Consider the following 22542-nt stretch of genomic DNA (forward strand, 5'->3'; position numbering starts at 1 on the left):
GGGCCTCCCACCACTGATTTTTTTTTAGTGCCATAACATCGTTACGATGTGCACATTGCGGACACCAGTACCGTCAATCAGTGTGACATAAAAGTTAGTAAAACCATGTATCTAAAGTTCTGAACTGAAGTTCTCAAGTATTTTTATAAACACACAAAACATTCTAAACATGAACAATTATTTTAACGATCAAAGTAGGCCTACTTGACCGCTCAATATGTTATTGTAAAGATGGGTTGATTTTTGTCAATTTTAGTGCCATAACATCGTTACGATGCGCATATGGCTGACACCAGTTCCGTCACTCAGCTTAATCCGGCCCTGGATACTGGTAAGGAACTAGGGCCTAACCGCGGCATTAGGCTTCTTCATTTTTCGTTACACAATCCCCTGTAACTATCCGCACATTGCACAATTACAGCCCGTTTAGCACAAGTTTACTGTTAATGATCAGGCCTAGGCTAAACCTAAACTTACTAGGCCTAAGCCACATACATGCATACCGAAATGTTTGGAATACAATTATCATATGTTACGAGAACGTACAAATTAAGACTGGTGTCTGTGTTTAGCTCTCCTTTCAAATTCGAAACATTGATTTTTTTCAACATGTCTTTACTTTGAAATTCTTTTAAGTATTACTGCGATCTTGAGCTTTGATGCAACCCGGTTAACACAAGGTCTTATGTTCCAGCACAGGAAGTGTGTCAATGATCAGAGACTGCCTGTCGGGAAATCCCTAGTCTGACTAAAGGTAGTTTGTCTTTGCCTCTCGTGTTCCATATTTTTGTCTAATACAAAACCATCTGGCTAGCCAAGCAGGCTCCTAGACCGCGGGAAAGTCAAATATGATATAGGCCGTCTTCAAAGTGCCACAAAGTGCTTAGTTTTTGGATTTTGCTCACTTTTTTGGTGACTACTTGATTTGAGTGAAAATGAGTACAATTTGATATTATAGGGTTAATTTTCTGTTTATTGTCAATGACAAAATGTGCACGTGGTTGTGCCAAGAATCAAAATGGCAGCAAGGTACCCAAATATTGCTATCATGAACTTGGAAGTATTTTTTAATAGCCAGGGTGGGAGAGTATATAGTAATATAAAACAATTCCTATGAAGGGTCTTCCCATGAACAATAAGTACACCAAATGTTTCCGATACTGACTGGGGGACAATTTACAGAAAACTAAAACAGAGGGCTTCATTTAATCGTTGATTAGAATTTTTAAAACAAATGTACCGCGCTGATTAAGAAACATTACAGAGGTTGTATGAAATAATTTATGGCTGAGAGAAACACACACGTGAAATATGGTAACATAGCATTTTGCTATGGCCAGAGATATATCACTCCTAGTCATCCTCCATACCAATTCAATATGAGTATCAAAATGCTCCTACACAAAATATGGGTCACAAGGAACCTGTAAGTTCATGATCCATGGGTGAGTTATGTATATGATACAGTGACAAACTACTGCAGGTGGGTCAAGTTACATTAAAATCAAGAATACGTGGTCTCCGGGAAAGTATGCACAACTGGGTCATTATACGTATCAAATAGCAGGAAAAATCAGTTATGGTATGCAGGCACAGCAAACATACGCAGGATTTTTTTTTTTGCAGGGGTGGGATTGGGATGGTCGAAAGCTAACCTTAACCGTCCGCAACAGGCAATAAATATGACACCTGAGAGGGGATTTTGGCAAGGACGTGGGTAGTGGGGGGTGGGGTCGGGGTAAAGGATTGATGTTTTCGAGGAATGTCTGCCCCTTACTGCAGGTCTGCATACAAATGCCCAGACAAAGCTCTAGTTCGCCCCCTGAAGAGACAGTGGTTGCCACTCTGACACCACGATGAGGTCAGCTTTGAGGGACTTTTGGTCAGAGAACTGTCTTTTTTAAGAATGAAAACACACCTTTTGGGACAACCACTTCATAAACAACTTTTAATCACTATGAAATCATTGAGATAATATAAATGAAAGGTAAGTCCAGGAATTGCGAGACAGTTTTGTCGAACATTTTTAATGTACATGAACACAATAATACATCAAATATATGCTACCAGCAAAAATGTACCCTTATCTTACAGCGGTGAACAATGGTAAATTAGGGTAAACATGGTATATTTACCACAGTAGCCCTATATAGAATAAAATTATGGTACATACTTAATTTAAAAAACTATACAAACATAATACGGTAAAACTGTTTAACCTTTATGTTGTAGTCATGCATGGTTTGACTGCAGCAAATAGACCACATGTAGTGTATATAAAATAGTAAACCAAACACATACGACATCATGACATACAGTATGTGTTGCTTTGTTGTACGTTTCAACTAGCCCAATTATGATACAATCCACCAGTGGGTGAAATTTAAGGTCATTTGTGGTGTACTCATTACAATTAAGACACGTAGGAAAAACTGTGGAACAATTGGGGTACAACTCTGGTAGATTTAGGGTAAAACTGGTACAATTAGGTAAAACCATGGTACAATTAGACTAAAACCTTGGTACAGATATTGGGTAAAAATGGTGGTTAATAAGGTACAAACCATTGTAATGCCATAGTACACAAAGGGTAAATTAAAGATAAACCATGGTGAAGATGAAATGGAAAGTGATAAAAACCATGGTAAAATTGTTAATGCTAATATGGTGAAACTGTGGTAAACCGCATCCATAGGACCAACATACCAAATCAAATTGTGGTATTGTACTACAGGTTACCCTGGCAAAAAGGTGGTATTTGGCCGTCGGTGGTTAGTGTGAGGTATTTTTTCCAGGCTGGGCTAAACTTCATTTTCGGAGCTTGTATAATGTATTGAAAGAAGATGAGCATTTGCTGCTCCTATTTCAGAGCTATAGTAATATAATGACTATGAAATATGAGGTGTACACTATAGTTCGACATCGGCGTTTTCCACGAACTAAAGCAATGTACATCATTACTCGATACGCAGAACCAATACAAAGTCCCATACATACATGTTTACTGTTTTGTTACGCAAAATAAATGTTGTGAGACTCAACTTACCGCGTCATTGTGGCTAGCGACGCCTTCTTGTCCATGATTCTAACATTTAAACCAGAGGGGTAGGTCGCCAGCAGTTTCGCGAAACTTCATACGTCTAACCAAATTTTGGGGGTGGGGCTACAAGAAAACTGCTCTCTGAGCTCATTAACTCGCTCGTTGGGACTGACTGAGTAGAATGAATTCATATACCACCGTTTAACTGCATATACTAAATGATGAATCCTATGAATATTCTCCGCACTTTACGCCTCAATCACACCACTCACCCAAAAAAGTGAGCAAAGGAAGCGAAAAGCAAGACATAGAAGACGGTTAATAGGTGACAAATGCTTCCTCCAAATATGACCACGAGTTATGGGGGATCTGCAACGTTCCTACCAAGGGGGCAGTGATATCGGTCCTAGCAAATCGGGTGTCAAAACACAATTACTTGCTCCCATTGACTGACACACTCAACTTTATTTATTTATTTTTATTTATTTAAACTTTATTTAATTGAGGGTAACTCGGTAGGCCAGAGATTATCTACCCCAAGGCCCTCAGTTACAAAGACAAATTTAAAGATATTGTATTTAGAATCAAACAATCAAATGAATTTTAAGACGGACAGATACACAAATAAAAGAAGCAAATGAAAGAGTATAACAAGAGCAGGTATAGAAATACAGACAATAAGAGAAGCGGGAGAATAAAACAACAGTAAATAGAAAACATTACAAGAAATGAAAACAAACAAAACCCTGCAGGATAGTCAAATATGAAAGGAGCATCGGAATTAAATAAAACAATAAAACAAATATATAGCGTTATAGTAGAATAAACATTGAATGTAAAGCTGTGGGAAACGTTTAAAACAATTTTAATTAGTAGCTTCTCTGATACTTATAGATAAAATGTTCCACAGTTTTGCCCCAAGGTATGAAAATCGTTTTCTATGAAATTCGGTTCTTCCTCCGCATATACATAAAGCTGACGTTGACGCAGAACTTAAGCCATAAGTATGTATATAACTTGTTAAGTGAACGTTTCTTTCATATATGAATGTAACCATTTAGGGATTTATACACCATCAGAATTCTTTTATATTTTACGCGTTGGTCAAATGTTTTCCATCCTTATTTGTCGAATAGGTCAGTAGATCTATCATCATATGATGCATCTATAATATCATCCTAGCAGCATTCTTTTGAAGTTTCTCTATTCTGTCATAGCTTACCGTTAATGGGACAGATGCTCAAAAATCCTGCAAGAAAGGTAACTTTAATCGTGTTCCATTCCGGAGATGTTAGGGTGCTATATTTGTGTGATATCATAATCTGAAGTGAAATCTTCTACTTCCCGTTTACATTGCTTTTCATAATTTCAAATATGAGCGTAAACAGGTTTTCGAATGAAATCAATGCCGGGTGATACAGGGACACCATTATAATCTGCACTGACTTACTGTACTCATATACTTATCATGACAATTAACAACTGATCACAGGCAGTAAATAAAATACATAATTATGGCTTATATATAGTTATCTAGCCGCTCAAGTGACCCGATGATGTCATAGCTGTTCATGCTCAAGGCGGTATAGTCTTGCCGTATATATCACTATATATTCAAAATGAAATAAGATTTTTATGAGGGTTCTTCCTTACTTTAATCACTTGACAGTAAAATCAAATTCGGTTACCACGAGTTGAATTATTTTCCAACCGCGGGTACATAATCATTTTAGTTTTAAAGAAACACAACAGTTGTTATGTTGATTTAGCCCATTTATGACATCGCGGATGATTTCGCAATGCATTCATCAAATTAGAGTGCATAAAACTGTAACTTATTTTATACTTTAACAACGAAATTATCTATACCATGCTGGGAGTGGGCTGGAGGAGGTGATCGAGGGGCAGGGGACCATGAGCTCCGTTTCTTAAATACTATATGTCATATATCTCAGTCTTTATGTAAGCCCGCAGGTTTGCTCGTTTTGTGAATTGTGGAGAGTGACATGACAGTATCGTACGGTATTTTTCAGGATATTTATGTCGAAAGACAATACTGTAAACATTGTCGTTGTGCAAAGATCATCGCTCCGTAACGTCACTTTAGGTAACAAGGGTTACTTTGTTACTCGCTGCATTCTATGATGGTTCCGTCCATCTTATGCATACCCAACGCCAATACAATTGAAGCGATGTTGATGAATATTACGATGCTGAAGATGATTGTAAATGATCCAGATATGTCGAGAAGAGCACCTATGAAAAACAAAGGAAGAAAGAACAAAAACAAAGCAGTTAAAAAGAAGGAATAGCAATGTAAGATACATACGATGACACATTCCCTGGGTCGGTATAATAGTAAAACCGTACCCGAAACGTACTCCATCCACAGTCACCCGTTCATATGCACATCAGTCATAATTCATTAAAATGATGAGTTCAAAGCTAGACAAAATAATAGCGATGTTTGAATACATATACGGTTTCTATATTAACTTGGAACATAACTTCTCATGCACTCCTACAATGAATAAGCAAATGACCAGAATAAAAAACAAAAACAGAAAGAAAAGGGGGAAAAACGGAAATCAGTTGCTGCGATGGTTGTGATTGATCTAGTTATTGCAAATTTGATCGATCACTTCAATCCTTCCTCTTCAGAGGTAACCATCTTCGTTCTTTCCGAGAGGCTCTCACTGGCCAACCTCTCCCTTCCCCGACCTTCCCACGATACAATCTCCCTAAAGTGATATGAATTTGGGCAGCTCTTGCACCAACTTACCTGAAATGATCCCACCAAGTTGCATCAATGCACCGCTAAAGAAGTAACTTATTGCTACCCCCTGCCTCATGTGTACCTTGCAGACATATCTTGGTAGTATACCATTAAGCGCACATTCCGCTTAAGCCAGTGAAAATCCACAGAAAAATGACAAAACTGCAAGTGTCCAAAAATCTTGGAAGCAAATGCATCCTGATAAAGATTAAGTGAAAATAGTAGCTGGAATCACTGAACAAGTTATAGCGTTCATACGATTGCTCCAAAAAACGAACAAGACCACAAGTTTACCAAAGATACCTCCAATGCCTCCGAATACTGATAGAAGTACCGCAACATCTGATGGTAGGCCCAAGGATTTTCCAAATGGAACTAAGAAGACAGCCAAAACAACGAAGGAGTAACTAAGTAATGAATGTATAATAATGTAAAGGGCAAATATTGGATGCCTTGTTGCAGGTTCAATGCTACATAACATGAGAAGGTTGCCCATTCTTGTGTCTTCGGTCTTGTCCTCAGGGCCGGCTGATTCGTCTTTTCGGTTTGTCAACTCAGATGACTCATGGTCGTGGTCATGATTGACGGACTGAGGACGCGGTCTCTTTGATTTCATTAATACCCCGGATATCATACAATTCCATACTAGTGCGCCCATAATCAAGTAAGACCCAGATAGTCCGTATTCTTCTCGTAGTTGTTCGAGCAGGACTGGGATGGCTGTTATCCCTAAGTATTGAAACAGCTCCCTCACAGAATAGGCTACAGGGAAGGTCTCCTTATCAAAGTGTTCCAAATATATCATATACAGCGAAAAATATAAAAGTCTTCCCCCGACAGCTGTAAATTAAAACAAATTTTGTTTTTCATAATTCGGAGAAACTTTTGAAGCACTAGAGAACAGTAAACTACACAAAGGTCGATCCATGATTTCTCGAATAATATGATGGCTGGTGGAGGGAGGGATTTAAGGGGCAAGGGGGGGGGGGCATGTAGAACAGTATATCGAAATGACTGCAGCATGGTGTGATAATCAATCATCGGTGAAGAGAAAGAAACGCTTACAAGTGAAGCGTAGCAATAACTATAATTATATGTGCATGTGTTTTTCAAAGTTATATGTTTGAAGCATGGTTCCTTTCACCAGTAATTCGATCGGTTGTGATCATGACAAACTTAGTGCATGTAATATGCCAGATTCTCTACACGTTATCGTCACCATTATATCAACCCAATAATTTCGATGTTTGGAAACTTCAGTGCAATAGTGAACCTTCTAGCTATGTGTTTCTTTAATAAAACCCATGCAGGGCGTAGCTAGACTTTTGTTCAGGTAAGGATCAACTCGGGTTGCCAAACGAAGCCAACTCGGGCGCATTTCGGGAGCCACCGTTTTTCGGGCCCAACTCGGGCTCCGTTTCGGGAGACCCCGTTTACTAATTTTTTATTGTTTATATTTTAAAGCGGGCACCCGTTTTTCACACGAGGTCGTCACCGATGTTGTTTTCGATGATGGCAAAAAAAAAAATTAACTAATTAATTACACATGTACATGTCGCCCTATGTGAATTTAACTCATTCCACAACACTAAGGGCGACATTGGCAATTTAATGTAAATACGTCACACTGGACCATTGTCAGGACTTCAGAATGGGTGATATTTATAATACTCCTTCTGCAAAATACATGTAGCAAGGAATTTAATTAACAAAATATATATATAAATATATATATAAATAACAAATATACATGTGGCCTGTTTTTTCGGAAGCTTTGCTTTTGATATGTTGAAGAGTCTTATCAAATCCCACAACCTTTTTTCCATTTTGGATATTCCGAGACAGTACATTAGTTCCTCATTACATGGTACACAAACTGCAGAATGGAATGTACACACGTACACGTTTGTAACAGAAGTGATAGTACCAAAGAATAAATTTTAGTAACTTTAAATCTGAACGAATACGATTTGCAGAACGCGTGATTAAAGTAATCGGTACAAAAGCTATTACGTAATAGGCTATTCATATTGACCGAACCTTAGATATAACGACTTCAAATTTGGTCATACCGAACTATATATTTCAGTGATTTTCTACTGTAGTTCTATGGGTACTGAAGTGCCGGTAAAACACAGTTTAAACAAGGTTCTTGGTTCTTGGTCATAACATCATAATATGCAGTAGTTACTATTTATTTTTCAACCCATCTTTGTATACAGTGTTTGCCATGTCAGTGTATACTATGTCTATATATATTGAAGTGCAATACTATGGGACAACACTGATAATTAACTCATTATGAACGGTAAAGTAAATATCATCACTCTTTAGAAGGAGTGAAAGTGCACTCTAAATAAGAAAGTATATTCACTCTTTGTTAAGAGTAAAAAACTTTCACTCTAAATTACGTCACCAACCCCATCCAGCTAAGAGTGAAGTTGGAATAATTTTTCACTCGAAGGGAATTTAGAGAGTATGACACTAACTATAAGAGACTCCAGTATATCATGAATTATTTTATTTAATGTTGCCGGTAAAACACAGTTTAAAACAAGGTTCTTGGTTCTTGGTTATAACATCATAATATGCAGTAGTTACTATTTATTTTTCAACCCATCTTTGTATACAGTGTTTGCCATGTCAGTGTATACTATGTCTATGTATATTGAAGTGCAATACTATGGGACAACACTGATAATTAACTCATTATTAACAGTAAAGTAAATATCATCACTCTTTAGAAGGTGTGAAAGTGCACTCTAAATAAGAAAGTATATTCACTTTTTTTAAGAGTAAAAAACTTTCACTCTAAATTACGTCACCAACCCCATCCAGCTAAGAGTGAAGTTGGAATAATTTTTCACTCGAAGGGAATTTAGAGAGTATGACACTAACTATAAGAGACTCCAGTATATCATGAATTATTTTATTTAATGTTGCCGGTAAAACACAGTTTAAAACAAGGTTCTTGGTTCTTGGTTATAACATCATAATATGCAGCAGTTACTATTTATTTTTCAACCCATCTTTGTATACAGTGTTTGCCATGTCAGTGTATACTATGTCTATATATATTGAAGTGCAATACTATGGGACAACACTGATAATTAACTCATTATGAACGGTAAAGTAAATATCATCACTCTTTAGAAGGAGTGAAAGTACACTCTAAATAAGAAAGTATATTCACTCTTTGTTAAGAGTAAAAAACTTGCACTCTAAATTACGTCACCAACCCCATCCAGCTAAGAGTGAAGTTGGAATAATTTTTCACTCCAAGGGAATTTAGAGAGTATGACACTAACTATAAGAGACTCCAGTGTATCATGAATTATTTTATTTAATGTTGCCGGTAAAACCCAGTTTAAAAAAGGTTCTTGGCTCTTGGTTATAACATTATAGTATGCAGCAGTTACTATAAGGTTTTTCAACCCGTCTTTGTATACAGTGTTTGCCATGTCAGTCAAGATATTATTATTACCTTAGCAAATTCTTTTTTCATTCTCTTCGATTTAAAAAAAAATATTGTTATGTCCATGCTGATATATGATAGCAATCATTGCATTTACCAGTAAAACATACTTCCAACAAGGTTCAAGGTGATTGGTTGATACTTTATAACATGCAGCAATTACTATACGTTTTTTAACCCGTCTTTGTATACAGCGTTTGACATGTCAGTCAAGATATTATCATTGGTTGGTTGGTTCGATCCCGTCATGACTGACAGCTCGTGACGTCAACAATGGCACGCCATTTCTGACGATCCTTGGCAAAGGAATAAAGATCTTGAAGAGAACTCGATCCGACCAAAGATTTTATTTGGTCAAACCATCTGGTCCTGGGTCTTCCAGGTTTTCTGCTCCCTTCAACTCGACCTTGCATGATTACTTTCTCAATACAGTCTCCTTCTCTGCTTGCAATGTGACCAAAGTAGCTTAACATTTGGCTCTGGATGATGCACAAAAGAGGTTTTTTTTGGCTGGACCTCCTGCAGAACACTATCATTAGTTCTCTTCATGATCCAGGTTATGTGGAGCATCCTACGCCAACACCACATTTCAAATGAATTGATCCTCCTTTGGTCAGATTGGTTAGAGTCCAGGTTTCACATCCATAAATGGCTATTGGAAAGATAAGTGCTGAAACCAGTGTGTTTTTGTTGCCTTTGTGATGCCTCTATCAGCCCATATCTTCTTCAGGCCAACCATAGCTGACCTGGCCATTGCTAAGCGTCTTCTTATCATTATATTATCATTACCGTAATAAATTCTCTTTTCTGTATTTTCGATTTTATTTGATATCGTTATATTTTTGCTGGAATATGATAGCTCATTTTGTGTATAAGTTTTTTTTCGTGGCTAAAAAATGAAATCAGTCAACGTTATACCATATGCATATTATAAGCAGTTACCATATTCTGCATAACTTTTTTTACTATTAGATGAGGCAAGGCATACCGAAGGGCTCTACGTGCGCCAAGCTGAGTCCCGGGAATAATTATGTCACCAGGAATAAATTAATTCATGGTGTGTAAAGGGGCATATATGAGAATAAAATTCCTTTATCTCAAATTTCCTGGGCCTCCTTTACTGACCCGAGCTCTGTGGCCGTATAACCCCACTTGACCTCCCTACTCGTCTGGAAATATTCGACTACACATTTAACTCATGCGTGACAGCAATTTAGTTGCATGAAACACTTCAATGTACCTCTATATATATTGTATGGTTGGACTATATATATATATACGCTACAAGTATCACATGTTAGATTATGTGTAAGTTTAAAACGTAAATGAGTTTTACCATACGATTGTACAACACAAACACAGAGAAATAAACTCATATACTGAAGCAGTTCGTTCATTAATTAATTACGTTGGTTATACTATTCAATATGTTTTCAGTTGGCTATTTGCTAAAATGATCACTTGTTATAACCAGTGAGGTTTTGTGTTAAACCCTGTATGACGATAAATTCGTGTAACCATAACATTGCACAACACATACCGATATATGTGATTATGCGTAGAATAATTAAATAAAATTAACTCTTCAACATTTTTGCATTATACTATAATGCTAAAAGTATCACATGTTATAGTAAGGTTCTGTGCGCAAAGTTTTGTGACATGTGATTTGTAGGCCTACAACAGATACCGATACGCAAACTCATGCACTTAAGAAGCGCCAAATTGCATTAACCATATTCAGTATTTTGACTATATGTCAATAATGTTATTCACACGGACATTACCTGAGATTCCAGTGAAAACGAAAAGCTGATAAATAGTTTTACCAAGCAATCCATTGAGCACGAATCCAAGACCAAACAGAAAGCCGCCGGTTATACCCACACTCCTGTATTGGAATCCCTTGAGTAGAGGAGCAGAAATTCCAGCTGCAAAAGAATGATCCCGCATGAATAAGACATCAATCTACACGGAGCAGCCGGTTGAGGGGAGGGGATTGTCAGTGTTGTGAAAAATCAAAGCCGCATCTCCCACTGCCCCTCTTCATTTGTCACCCCCACCCCAGGGCCCAGGCAATTGTGGCCCGATGTCAAGGACCAAAAGAAGTAACCAGTCATCCGCTACAGCTCGCAGTTGACCATAGGCCTGCGAAGCGGCCATGATTTATAATTACATATGCAGCCAGTAGGCAAATCACTCCCCCTAAAATTTGGAGCAATTTCAAAAGAAATCTTTTCCTAAGCAAAGACAACCTGCATGAGAGTGCCATATCCGTTCGTCTTGAGGTGCCAAAATAAAAAGTGCTCTAACAAGCCCAATCAACCATGCATGGTTCACATTGGTTGAATGTGGATTCTCCTTGGGGGCTCATTTCTATTGTGGCACCGGGCCCTGTTGGTCCTTACTACGTTATACCCTCTGCAGTATGTAGCAAATAATACTTCAAGAAAGGATTGAAACATATAGAAACAGTTAAGCAAATATGCACAGATCTGGCTAAGTTAGTTTTCCTTGATTACGTCAACACAGTTTTATTTTTGAGTTATAGGTATGAACCATTATTTGTCAAAATGTTGTGATTTGATTCGATAATGTGATAGGAATATTACGTGAGCTTACCGACGATGAATACATTTGATGCTTAGAATGTAAATACCCATCCAACATAAATATTAGAGATGTTGTACGCTATTACAAGATCATCAAACAATACACCGAAAGCTTTGAACGTCCCGCTCTTAAAGAAAACGACTAAAATTCCCGAAAATAATATGTCAATTGAAACGAACAGTTTTTTCAAAGTGTTCTTTGCCATGTTCGCCACAGAATTAACCATCGGAGAAACAATGTGATGGCGTTCTTATAGAAGGCACGATGTGATTGTGACTCGTTGTGTCTGCGAAACTTTTGATGAAGTAAAAAAATAATTAATAGAGTTGCAGCGCCCGAAACTGAAAAAGGTGGTACCTTCATTTGCATCAAATTTTGGAGGAAAAACAATGGAAATTCGTTCACCAATGTTGATATTATACAGATGTAGATAAACTGTCTAATTAATAGAGTTGCAGTGCGCGAAACTGAAAAAGGTGGTACCTTCATTTGCATCAAATTTTGTAGAAAAAACAATGGAAATTCGTTCACCAATGTTGATATTATACAGATGTAGATAAGCTGTCTAGCTATTAAAGGGTGTGAAGACTCGCGCAAAATGAAACGTCTAATGTCGGTAATTTGACCTAGTTTCGAATGATGTGTAACAGAAGTGTTAAACACCACCATCGATCCAAGAAAACACACACACAGCTTGCTACCGTCGGTAATTAGACACTAGTGTACAGTCAGTACATACAGCTGCGGTCAATACCCAGAGCACCGTATACAAACGTTACAGTGATGGACATCTCAGGTCCAGCTAAAGATAACAATTAAGATATCATGTTTCACTACTGTCTGCATTTTGTAGCAACACGAACAAAACGTCACTTGCAAGCAACAGAAAGATAACTTTTCAGATGGCCGCACGCGGTTTGGGGCGAGTCTTCAATGCCTTTAAACAATTAATATGCAAATTCAGCTGATGAAAAGCAAACCGTTGTCAGTTGTCAACAGTCTGGAAACACTCAAAGCCGTATATTTACACACCTCATCAACAGCGCCGTCACTTCTCAAAGTATCGCATAAGGGATATATTAACAGCTCTATCATGTTGGTGCACGTCTAATCTATCCCTGTCCCATCCTGCCCTAAACTGCCCCCTCCCCTACCACCACTCCACTTCATGTTAACTTTTATTAGTTTAAATTTAGACAGCTACTTTCATTCTCTCTTAATTATTATTCACAGTGGGATACTGTAATTATATGGGTGTGTGTTTGAGTAGGAAGGGGGGGGGGGGAGGGGTAGCTCTGGATCGCATGGAGCTTGTAAAGCTAGTATTGTAGCACAGCAAAAGGTAATACAACAATGTATGCAACACTTCGTAGTATATAGCTCACATGGTGGGTTAAATTAAGCCATATTTTGCTTCTAATTTTATAGCCTTATATAGCATTACATAGCATTAATCTATTGGTGTAAAACCAGAAATACTTTTAATTTGTCTGATAGAATTGTATAAGTGACTGCGAGATTTGCATCATATTATGTGGGTCGGAGTGGTGGGGGTGGGGGGTGGATGAGGACATCAATCGCAACTGATATAGTGTCGCATCATGCTCCTTTGTATGCCCCCTAAACATGTTGCATGAGATCCAGTCTTGCATAGGTTGAACAATCCTGCTCATCTATGTAAACAAAGTTAGTTTCAAGTTTATCAGCTACATTCCATTTTTTTTTACATTTTGAACATTATAGGATAAATAAAAATGGTATTAAATACAGTAAACAGTATATATCGAGTATCGAAAAAAATCTTAGGGGGGTGGAAGTAGAGGTCGGAACCAGAAATAAGTGGATGTTTCTCCCTTTGTAACATAGATAGTGCAATGTAAAACACCCACACCACCACCCCAACAGTTATAGTCGTGGTGCGGGTATGCCAATAATCTCTCCTTTGATCCTTCTCTCAACTGAAAAGCTGCATTGCTGGTGTTAACAAGGTACAAGGTAAATGACTGCTATGCGCTGTCTAGCTGAAGTTGTGATGACACGTTGGTTATTTCATTTCTCAAGTTATGGACAATATGCTGTCTGCTGATAGTATCTCACTTCCACATTCCTTCCACAAACACCTGTGACCCACACAAATAATTTTGAAATTATAAAAACCCGTCATCGTGGTTCCTCTTACTTTGGTAGCCTACGTCAGTACCCCAAAACTTACAAGCACTCTCAAGTTCCTTCCCATTGCCAAACATCTTCGCCTGTTTCATCCCTTCCTCTTTTCTCCCTCCGTTCCCTAGCACTGTCTCCTTTCCGATTCTCTTCCGTATCCTTAGTGCCCCGTCTTCCCCCTGTTTACACCGCTATGCAAAGCAATGGATACCATTGAAATTGACCAGCTGTACACAGAAATTCATCAGTAATAATACATTCCAGCTAACATACACTAGCAAAGTGTTATATCGGCTTAGTGGTCACCTTCAGGATATTGCACAATGATTTGATAAAACCAGAAATCCGTATCCGTTGGTTTGTTGATGGCCAATTCCGTCTGCTACAGAGGTGGATAATCTGCGAGTAATGAAGCTCATTTACAAATTTTATGGTCTGTATTTAACTCTTGCAATATAGAAAAATATACATTATTTTTTGATTACCGTTGAATGTAATATGGTCAATATCCTCTGTTCACAACAATTATTTGTCCGGGAGGATTAGACTATCGTCAGCATACCTGTACGTTAGGCCCCAACAGTTAGGCTGTTCAAAGCGTAGGAGAACTCAGTCATATATTGACAGCCACAAAACTGATTGCATTCACCGTGGCACGTTACAACAGATACTGCATCCGAAATTCATCAGTATTGCTGCATTTTCAACAAACTGAAGTCTAAATTCTGCTTTCAATGTCAGACTGTTTCATAGGACTCAGATACGCAGGTTAGTACAGCTTCAGGTCTAGGCCTAGGTTCTGATATCCTGGTGAAGCCAAGGTTAGGGAATAACTACTTATTTTCACTGTTGTGAAGCAGTTTTAAATATTATGGTTCCATTGTACAAAACTGCTATGGTCCTTCCTTCATGTATCTTATTTGCCCATTTTGTATAGCATTAGCTATGCTATGCCAGAATGGAGAAATTATTCCCTGAAAGATCCTTCTTGCAAACGGTAGTCATTAAATTTGGTGTATTTTGGAAATTGTGTGCCATTGTTTTAGACATCTTATCAAACTTGTATCTTTTCCAAAATACAAAACTATCGATCTTTGGAATCTAGTTTATCACATTGTATGTGTGATTCCTAACAATTATGATATTTTCAAGTAGGGCAGTCTTTAAGGACTGGCAGGAAGTGTTATTACCGAACTCAATTTTTCTGAACCATACTTTTGTGAATTTAGATAGTTCACCAGTTAATCTCCTTAGGCCTACAGTACTGATTTCGCTTAACTCCCGTTGAAAAAAAAATCAATGATCGATAAAAAACGTTGAAAATCGATAAAAAAAAGTTGAAAATCGGTTAAAAACGAATAATTTCGTTAACAAGATTTAGACTACTGCGGGCACGGGTTGTCAACGAAGTTTCAACGAAAATTCCACGAAAGTTATCGCGATCAAAAACCGCAAAGGCTATTCTAGACATATCAAGGTTGTGACTTGCGTTGAATCCTTAGTTTAACTCCAGCCGTTTTCAGACTCTACCAGAAGTTGTAGAGGAATATTACAAATGTTACAAAAGTTTGATTGTAGATAGAGTAAGTTCTTTACTAGGTGTTTGAAAAATGATTTGGCTAGGATAATAAAAACTAGTCTTGATCGATCGTAATAAGCACATTCTACGACTCTTAAGTTATAGGCTAGTATTAAACTAAGATAAGTTTAGGTTAGCTCACCAAGGAACGCAGCATCAGAAAAACTAGAAATAAAAAAAATATCCACAATGAAACAGTCGTAGCTGGATATCAAAGAGATCTTTATTTCCAATAAATTCCTGTGTTACTTGACGTACTACAGTACCGTTTACTACAGAACATCACTCACTAAACAAACTTTTCTGAGAGCGCATTCCGTACAAAAAATCTCCCCCAGCTTCAATGCACGCAAAAATAAAAAACATCCTGTTATTTTCCCCCTAACCCGTTACTGTAAGTCAGGTGCCCGCGAATGCAGATGGACTGCCCTGGTATTTAGGTCGCAGCCTGGGTCTGGGCCACCTGCAGTTTGCTGCTAACATGTGTATTCCCTACCCTGGATATCCCCACCACCAAACTTTTTTTGAGAGGCTTAGTCCAATCATAAACCTGGCTTTGTCAAATTCACGCCTACCATCTTTTAATTAGCATAGTATTTATCTGAACCTTTGGCTGGCTGCCTCTAGAAGCAAACATTATTTTACCCCTACTGTTCGTAATGGAATGGATGTTACCTGAAAACCAAATATTCATTCATATTATAAGTAGAACAATCCAGCAGGGATAGAAAGTTTATCTTGAATGAACCAATCAGAAGTCGTGCTATTAATAAAACTTGAAACACCTGGCCAGCAAGAGAGTTGCAAACAATTGTATCCATGACTACTAAGAAAATAAAGCAGTGACTTGGGGCCCACGTTGGGTAGAAATCTGTGGAAAATGAATATATTTTCATTGCTTATTTGAGTATTGTATATTGGGAAGAGCTGATCAAACATTAGTAGGGAGGGCTTTCAACTGGCCTGACGGCTTTCAACTGGCCTGACGGCATGTACATTTAATTTAATGAGAAGGGGGAGTTTTTATGAGTCTCCCGGTATGCGTCACATGAGAAGTAAATGTTTTTGTTTTTCGGTTTTATCATCGTTTTTCAAGTGGAACAGCTCATAAAATCATATCAAATGAAGATAATACATATTTGAATATCCTTCCTTAGTTTTACTAATCAGGAATGTTTAATAAAGCATGCAATGCATCGTTCGAAAAGGTAATTTTAAAGTAGAATTGAAAATGAACGACATAAAACAATATCTGTGAAGCGTGTGGAGCACAACTTTGAATATTCGTTGTGAAAGAAAACATAGCGAACGATGCTTATTGCGTACAGTAAATAAATTTCGCGGAACTGGTATAGAGAAATTACGTACTGCAGCTTACGTCAGAGAAGCTCATAAATGACACAGGTGGATAGAGCGCATCAAAATTCGGTTTAGGAAATCCCTTTACAGCCGACAAAAGTCGATATCTCCTTCCGTTTTCGAGTTATATGCGATTTTGTGTTTTTGCGATATGGTTTTTAGTATATTTTCATTCAATAAGGTCGTTTTTGTGTGTGTTTATGTAAGGGTGTGACCCAACAGATATTTCGCTAACCGTTTCACCGTATCGCCTGCCGGTCGGTTTAACGTTTAAACGCCGTTTCCCGATCGCGTTTTTTTTCGACGCACGGTCACTCGACTTTTAATGAAAATAGGACATAATGAGTACAATAATTAAGGTTTTTTCCCCAGCAGGTAGAAATTCAGGCAACAAGACACTCGATCAATGTATGTTAATTACTAATTAGGCCCAATAATATTGCGAACCTTTCGTGTAATAATTGCTGAAAAGAATAACACACATGATCAGTATTCGTGGTGTTCAGAAGTTCAGATCACTGAATTTATATCACTCGGCCTTCGGCAACATCGTAACTTTTGAAGAAAAAAACAATATATTTGTCTATCTATCACAAGATTTTTAACAAAAACTCGCCTAAATTAGTAAACTTACCCACCTTTCCTGCTTACTTATTAAAAGTCATGTTAAGAAAACAAATTACGCACGAACGTGTTGTGCGATGGGTTGTAAAAATCAAGTTGAAACTGGTTTGAGCAGCCTCCGATTTCATTTTCTTTCTCTTGTGTCACATACATGATACAGTACCTTACATTAGATACAAAAGTTAATTCAACAACAGCCAAAATTTGTGTCGCAATAGGTTAAGTTTTAATCGCGCTGCGCAGTACCATTCATAATTTGCATATAACATCAAAATTTACACTCGGCGTCCAGATGGCGGGAGATGTAACATCATGTTCAATCTGTTGTGTTGTTCCCATGGTGCGATGAACTTGGGCAAAGTTCAATGACCTACTTATGTTCTGTGACCAATGTCAGTGGGAATTATGTGTGTAAAATCTCGGGTTTTTCCATGTGTTATATATATAGAAGTTTTACGTAAGCGGAGCGAATTTTAAGGCAGCTCGTTGATTGTGAGGAAGCACTTATCTAAGCATCAATATTTGTGAAAAATATCGTAAGTTTTTCATTTTCATTCATTTTCTTTTATGTTTGCCGCAATCCCGCCCGCAATGCATGCACAGCATAATACCATGTGTGAAAAAAATGGCTGTACACGTGCAGACCTGAGAGAGCAAACTGGCCTTGTGTTGTTAATGTTATGACGGTACTTTCTAGAACGACCATTTGCGTCTTTTGGGGTCAACATATTTTCACACGGGATTTCAACATGCCATTGATCGATGTACACGGGTGATATATGTCACAAATATTAACTGGGAAAACGAATTGACGACACTATCATGAGCTTATGACTATTGGCCTACTACTTGAGTTATATTGAACACATTATTCATGCCTAAAACATCGTTTTTCTGTTTTTTTATAGATAGTTTGCAGTACATTACTAAGTTCTTCACATATTTTTAAATAATTTTCATGTTTAAAATGTAAACAAAATACAAAAAATAAAAAGAGAAAACGCCTTTTTGAAAAATGGAAGCGTCCTCGCAGAATGGGCGGGGCATCTTTATTTTGCTTCAAGTAACATGTTTTCGCTCGGAAACAAAGTTTCATACTTCAACTCTCATAAAAAAACAAATTTACATCTCTTAGAAATAACTATTTTTCGTATTCTGCAAGTAAACCAAGTTTATATGTCCATTCACTGTTATTTAAATGGTTAAACAGAACTTCAACTTATTTGGAAGGGTGCCTCGTGGTACATAGCTTTGACTGCAACCTCTCTAGAAGCCTGGCGAAGTTAAGACTTATGTCACTGTGTTTGGGGTTCACAGTCAGAAAACGTCCCCCGTCAGTTTAATTACACGTTTCTTTGAGTGTTACTACTCATATAAGCATGAGAATGCTTTCGAAAATATTCCCTCTTTCAAACGACTGAACTAAAGTCTAACTGATATTAATAAACGAAGTTACGCGTTTTCCGACGTTTCGTGTAACCACAAATTGACCTTCTATTTCGTTTAAAAAAGAATTTCAACGTACCGTTGAAAATTCCACGAAGGAAATGACTGAGATAACCAATCGATAAAATTCGATAAAAATCGATAAAAATCGCCGAATTTCGATGAAAAACGAAGAATTTCGGTTATTTTTCTTTCAACGAATTTTAACGGGAGTTAAGCGAAATCAGTACTGTATATGCTCAGTTGACATCTAACAACAGTGCTGGCTATTTAATTCACAAAGTTTGTTGTATCCATAGGTTTAACCTAATGTTGTGTGTACACTGACATATGTTTTATATAAAGTGGCTATTTTTACGACCAGGAGTAACAATAATTTCTGGTTACGCATGCGCAGTTGCTTTAACGTGGCTATTTTTACGACCAGGAGTAACAATCATTTCAGGTTACTCATGCTCAGTTGCTTTATTTACTTTACTGCGCATGTGTAACCGGAAATTCGCCGATGTCTTAAGAATAGTTATAGTTTATAAATAATTGTTACTCCTGGTCGTAAGAATAGCCACGGCCTTTATATATAAGTATCTTTTTAGATTTTTTAGGGACAAGTCTTACCAAAATTGCAAGGAGCCACCAATATGTACACTGTAGGAAAGATTGGTTTGGTGAAGAGAACCAGCTGTGGGGCAGTAAAACGTCCCATTAGGTGGACCATAGGCCTACCACTTCATAAATTCAGTAGTCCAGTGTGATGGAGGGAGATACTTTTTTCTTTTCTTTTTACAGTACCTGTGTAGAGGTTCCAATTTAATCTGAAAATGATGTTAACAACTAGTCATCTGCAGGACAACCTACAAAGCTGATTTTGGTTGTCCAAACAGAAATTTGGCGGTTTCAGACCACAGTTATAAATTTGTCCTGAACTGCAATGTTAGGCACTGTCTTTACCTTGTTTGAATTTCATTTGTGCTGTTGTTAAAAGGATCATACCTTGTAACAAACTGTTTAAACAACCTGTCAACTTGTCAAGTGCTATGTTGTAACAGAGCTGACAGCCAAGCACTGTCAGTTCCTTAGAATCACTCAGGGATTATCTACTGTAAGTACACCCCTGTAACTTGTAAGTACAGTACTGTAAAGTTGGGTTTGACACAGTGATCTGCAGCACTATACTACTGTAGTAATAGTTTTCATGATAGGTAATTCTGCTTACATATTTGCCCCCCCCCTCCCACTCCATTTGTTTACTCAGAGGAAGGCTGTACAACACTATGTGTGTTGCCCCTAATAAAGAACACTTTCACAGCATATCGTGAACAGTACTTTATATTGCAACTTCCACTATTATCAAATCTGTTATGGACTAAAATAAACATAACAAATATTTTAATAGAATGATACCTAGATTGCTATGCACATTGCACATATATGTTCTAAATGTTTTTATACAGAGAAACTTAGACTGTTGTTGACCAGAATTGTGAATTATGCCAAACTTCAAAAATACTCTCTATGGATGAAAAACACTGAATAATCAGTTTATCACTTGCTTTTAGGAGAACAAATCTTGTGATTTGCACATGTTCTGATTTGTAGATTGTAGATAAATTGAAGGACTTTACAGTCATAGGCGTAGGAGCCTCATTTGATTTGGGGGGGCTGTAACGACTTGCCCGAAAAATATAACCAAAATTTTTTCGCGCGCTCCGCGCGCGTTCTACTTGTTAATGTGTATATCATATAGGCATCCATCAGTTATTACATCACCTGCCAATAACATAAAATCATTTTCCGTGTTATTACCCTTCTATATTGGTTAGAATTATTGGGGAAGTCGTTACAATAATAATGATAATAATAATAATATAAGTTTAACCATTGAAAAACACATTGCAAATTATTCTTCTTTCAGTAGGTGCCAGTGGCGGAGCTACAGTAGGGGTATTGGTCAGGGGGGGGGGGGAAGAGAATGGTCTGTAGGGGCGCTTTTGACACTATCTAAGCGGAGCGCCACCACAGGTTGGCGCGGAGTGTACAGAAATTTTTGAGTAAAGATACTCCCTAGATCGCCGGAAATGACCCTTTCCGGGCCTTGCTAATTTGCAGATAAATGAAGAATAAATAGGTGTCATCGCCATTTGTCAGAAAATTGCACCAACAAAATGTGAAAAATGTCAATAGGTATTTGAAAGCGCAATAAAAAAGTCAATAATCGCGAATAAGTAAAAAGTGGTTAAAAGCTGAAAAGGGCGCCAGCAGTCCATTTGAGTCCGTCAGCAAGCTGCAGTACATACTACTATGTTGTACTGCTCTTCAAACAGTTTATGGAGAGTAAATAACAGATCTGATCATTTGAATGATCACAAGTTACAGTGTAACACTGTACTGTATTGATAGCCATTTTGCAAGAACATCACATGTGACTCTGTTATTGTTTCACTTTCCCTGAGTAACAGTCAGATTACTACTCAGATACTATGTGGTCAGAGTACAATACACAGTGTGTACATAGTTATAATGCAGTGGATAATTTATCCGGTACTGTAAATTGCATCACAAAATGCTATGCATGCAAAATGGTCAAGTCACTCTACAAATGTACAGTAGTTTTTGTATGAAGGAACCATAGTGTTTTATGAGAGAAACCAAACTTCAGAGCCTTCAAAACTGCTTAACACAAAAAGTTGAACACCAAATTTTTCCCTGATATATCCTTGGAGACAAGTTGGTAGTGGTTTTAAGGTGTACAGTAAATGATGTCTTGATTCGAGATGTATTTGGTCAGGGTAGAAGAGGACTGGAATGAGTGGGATGGCAAGGAATGGAAAGGAGAGTTGAAACCTGTATTGACTTTGGAGAGACAAACAAACCAAAATGTCCATGAATTCAGCTTTCATGGTGCTATAGTACAACAGCTCTTAATCTCTGCCAAAGAGGAAAAAATTGCAGCTAGTATGTTGGGCGGTGTACTTTATCTTTGTGTGTTCTGCAACTCTGTGTATTGTGTTGAATAGCTGCACTGATAGACAGTCACACTGTATATGTCGTGTGTGGATGTCAAATCGACGGACACTGTTTTGATTAGTTTACATCCCTCCACAGTCTTTACAAGATATTAACAGCACTGGAAAACAAGGAGAAATCACATGTTTATTTTGTAGCACTTTCATTAATTATGTTCATCCATTTATAAAAACTGATCTTTGAAGTAGATTTTTCTTAATTATATATACTGCAGTGCTGCATTGCCATATAAGAAAGATTTGACCTTCTGTACTAACTCATCAAAACTGAAGTTGGTTCATCTTATTATTATTATTCATATTATTGCTTCTGAAGTGGATGGTTTTGTTTTATTATTACTTTATTTCACATGTCTATTGTACAGTAGGTTCACCAAAGTTACTACTGTGCATTGAACATTCTGTCTGAATAACTCAAGCTTTTTTTCTCAGTATAAAACCTAA

General features: G+C 37.5%; 2 protein-coding genes across 4 annotated transcripts in view; one reads left to right on the plus strand and one right to left on the minus strand.

The window, feature by feature from the left end:
• Nucleotides 1-2067: 2067 nt before the first annotated feature.
• On the minus strand, nucleotides 2068-14300 carry LOC139967884 (uncharacterized). 2 transcript variants are annotated; one of them, XR_011793176.1, is made up of 4 exons: nucleotides 11914-12283; nucleotides 11079-11222; nucleotides 5823-6656; nucleotides 2068-5296 (listed from the first exon to the last, which is right to left on the minus strand). XR_011793176.1 is itself a non-coding variant. In XM_071972071.1 (3 exons), exons 1-3 carry the CDS (start codon nucleotides 14163-14165, stop codon nucleotides 5166-5168), a joined length of 324 nt encoding a protein of 107 aa, XP_071828172.1. In that variant the 5' UTR covers nucleotides 14166-14300; the 3' UTR covers nucleotides 2068-5165. The 2 variants fall into 2 exon arrangements, 1 of the variants encoding a protein (XP_071828172.1); XM_071972071.1 differs by lacking the exons at nucleotides 5823-6656; nucleotides 11914-12283 and adding an exon at nucleotides 14117-14300.
• A 73-nt stretch (nucleotides 14301-14373) lies between these two features.
• Nucleotides 14374-22542, plus strand: part of LOC139967883 (uncharacterized) — a 60591-nt gene continuing 52422 nt past the window's right edge. Inside the window, exon 1 of one of the 2 annotated variants that reach the window (XM_071972068.1) lies at nucleotides 14374-14500. In XM_071972068.1, coding sequence (XP_071828169.1) covers nucleotides 14498-14500 — 3 coding nt within the window. In that variant the 5' untranslated portion in view covers nucleotides 14374-14497. The other variant, XM_071972069.1, reaches the window with a different exon arrangement.

This window comes from Apostichopus japonicus, chromosome 5, assembly GCF_037975245.1.
Source record: "Apostichopus japonicus isolate 1M-3 chromosome 5, ASM3797524v1, whole genome shotgun sequence".
Classification (NCBI taxonomy): domain Eukaryota; kingdom Metazoa; phylum Echinodermata; class Holothuroidea; order Aspidochirotida; family Stichopodidae; genus Apostichopus; species Apostichopus japonicus.

What these genes read in the sequence shown, in the direction of transcription:
- LOC139967884 (XM_071972071.1), bottom strand. Translation starts at nt 14,165, where the DNA reads ATGAAACAGGCGAAGATGTTTGGCAATGGGAAGGAACTTGAGAGTGCT. An exon ending in GAAGGAACTTGAGAGTGCTT is followed by an intron (nt 11,223 to 14,116) that starts GTAAGTTTTGGG and finishes ATTCTTTTGCAG; the next exon opens with CTGGAATTTCTGCTCCTCTA. An exon ending in CGTTTTCACTGGAATCTCAG is followed by an intron (nt 5,297 to 11,078) that starts GTAATGTCCGTG and finishes TGTTTTTCATAG; the next exon opens with GTGCTCTTCTCGACATATCT.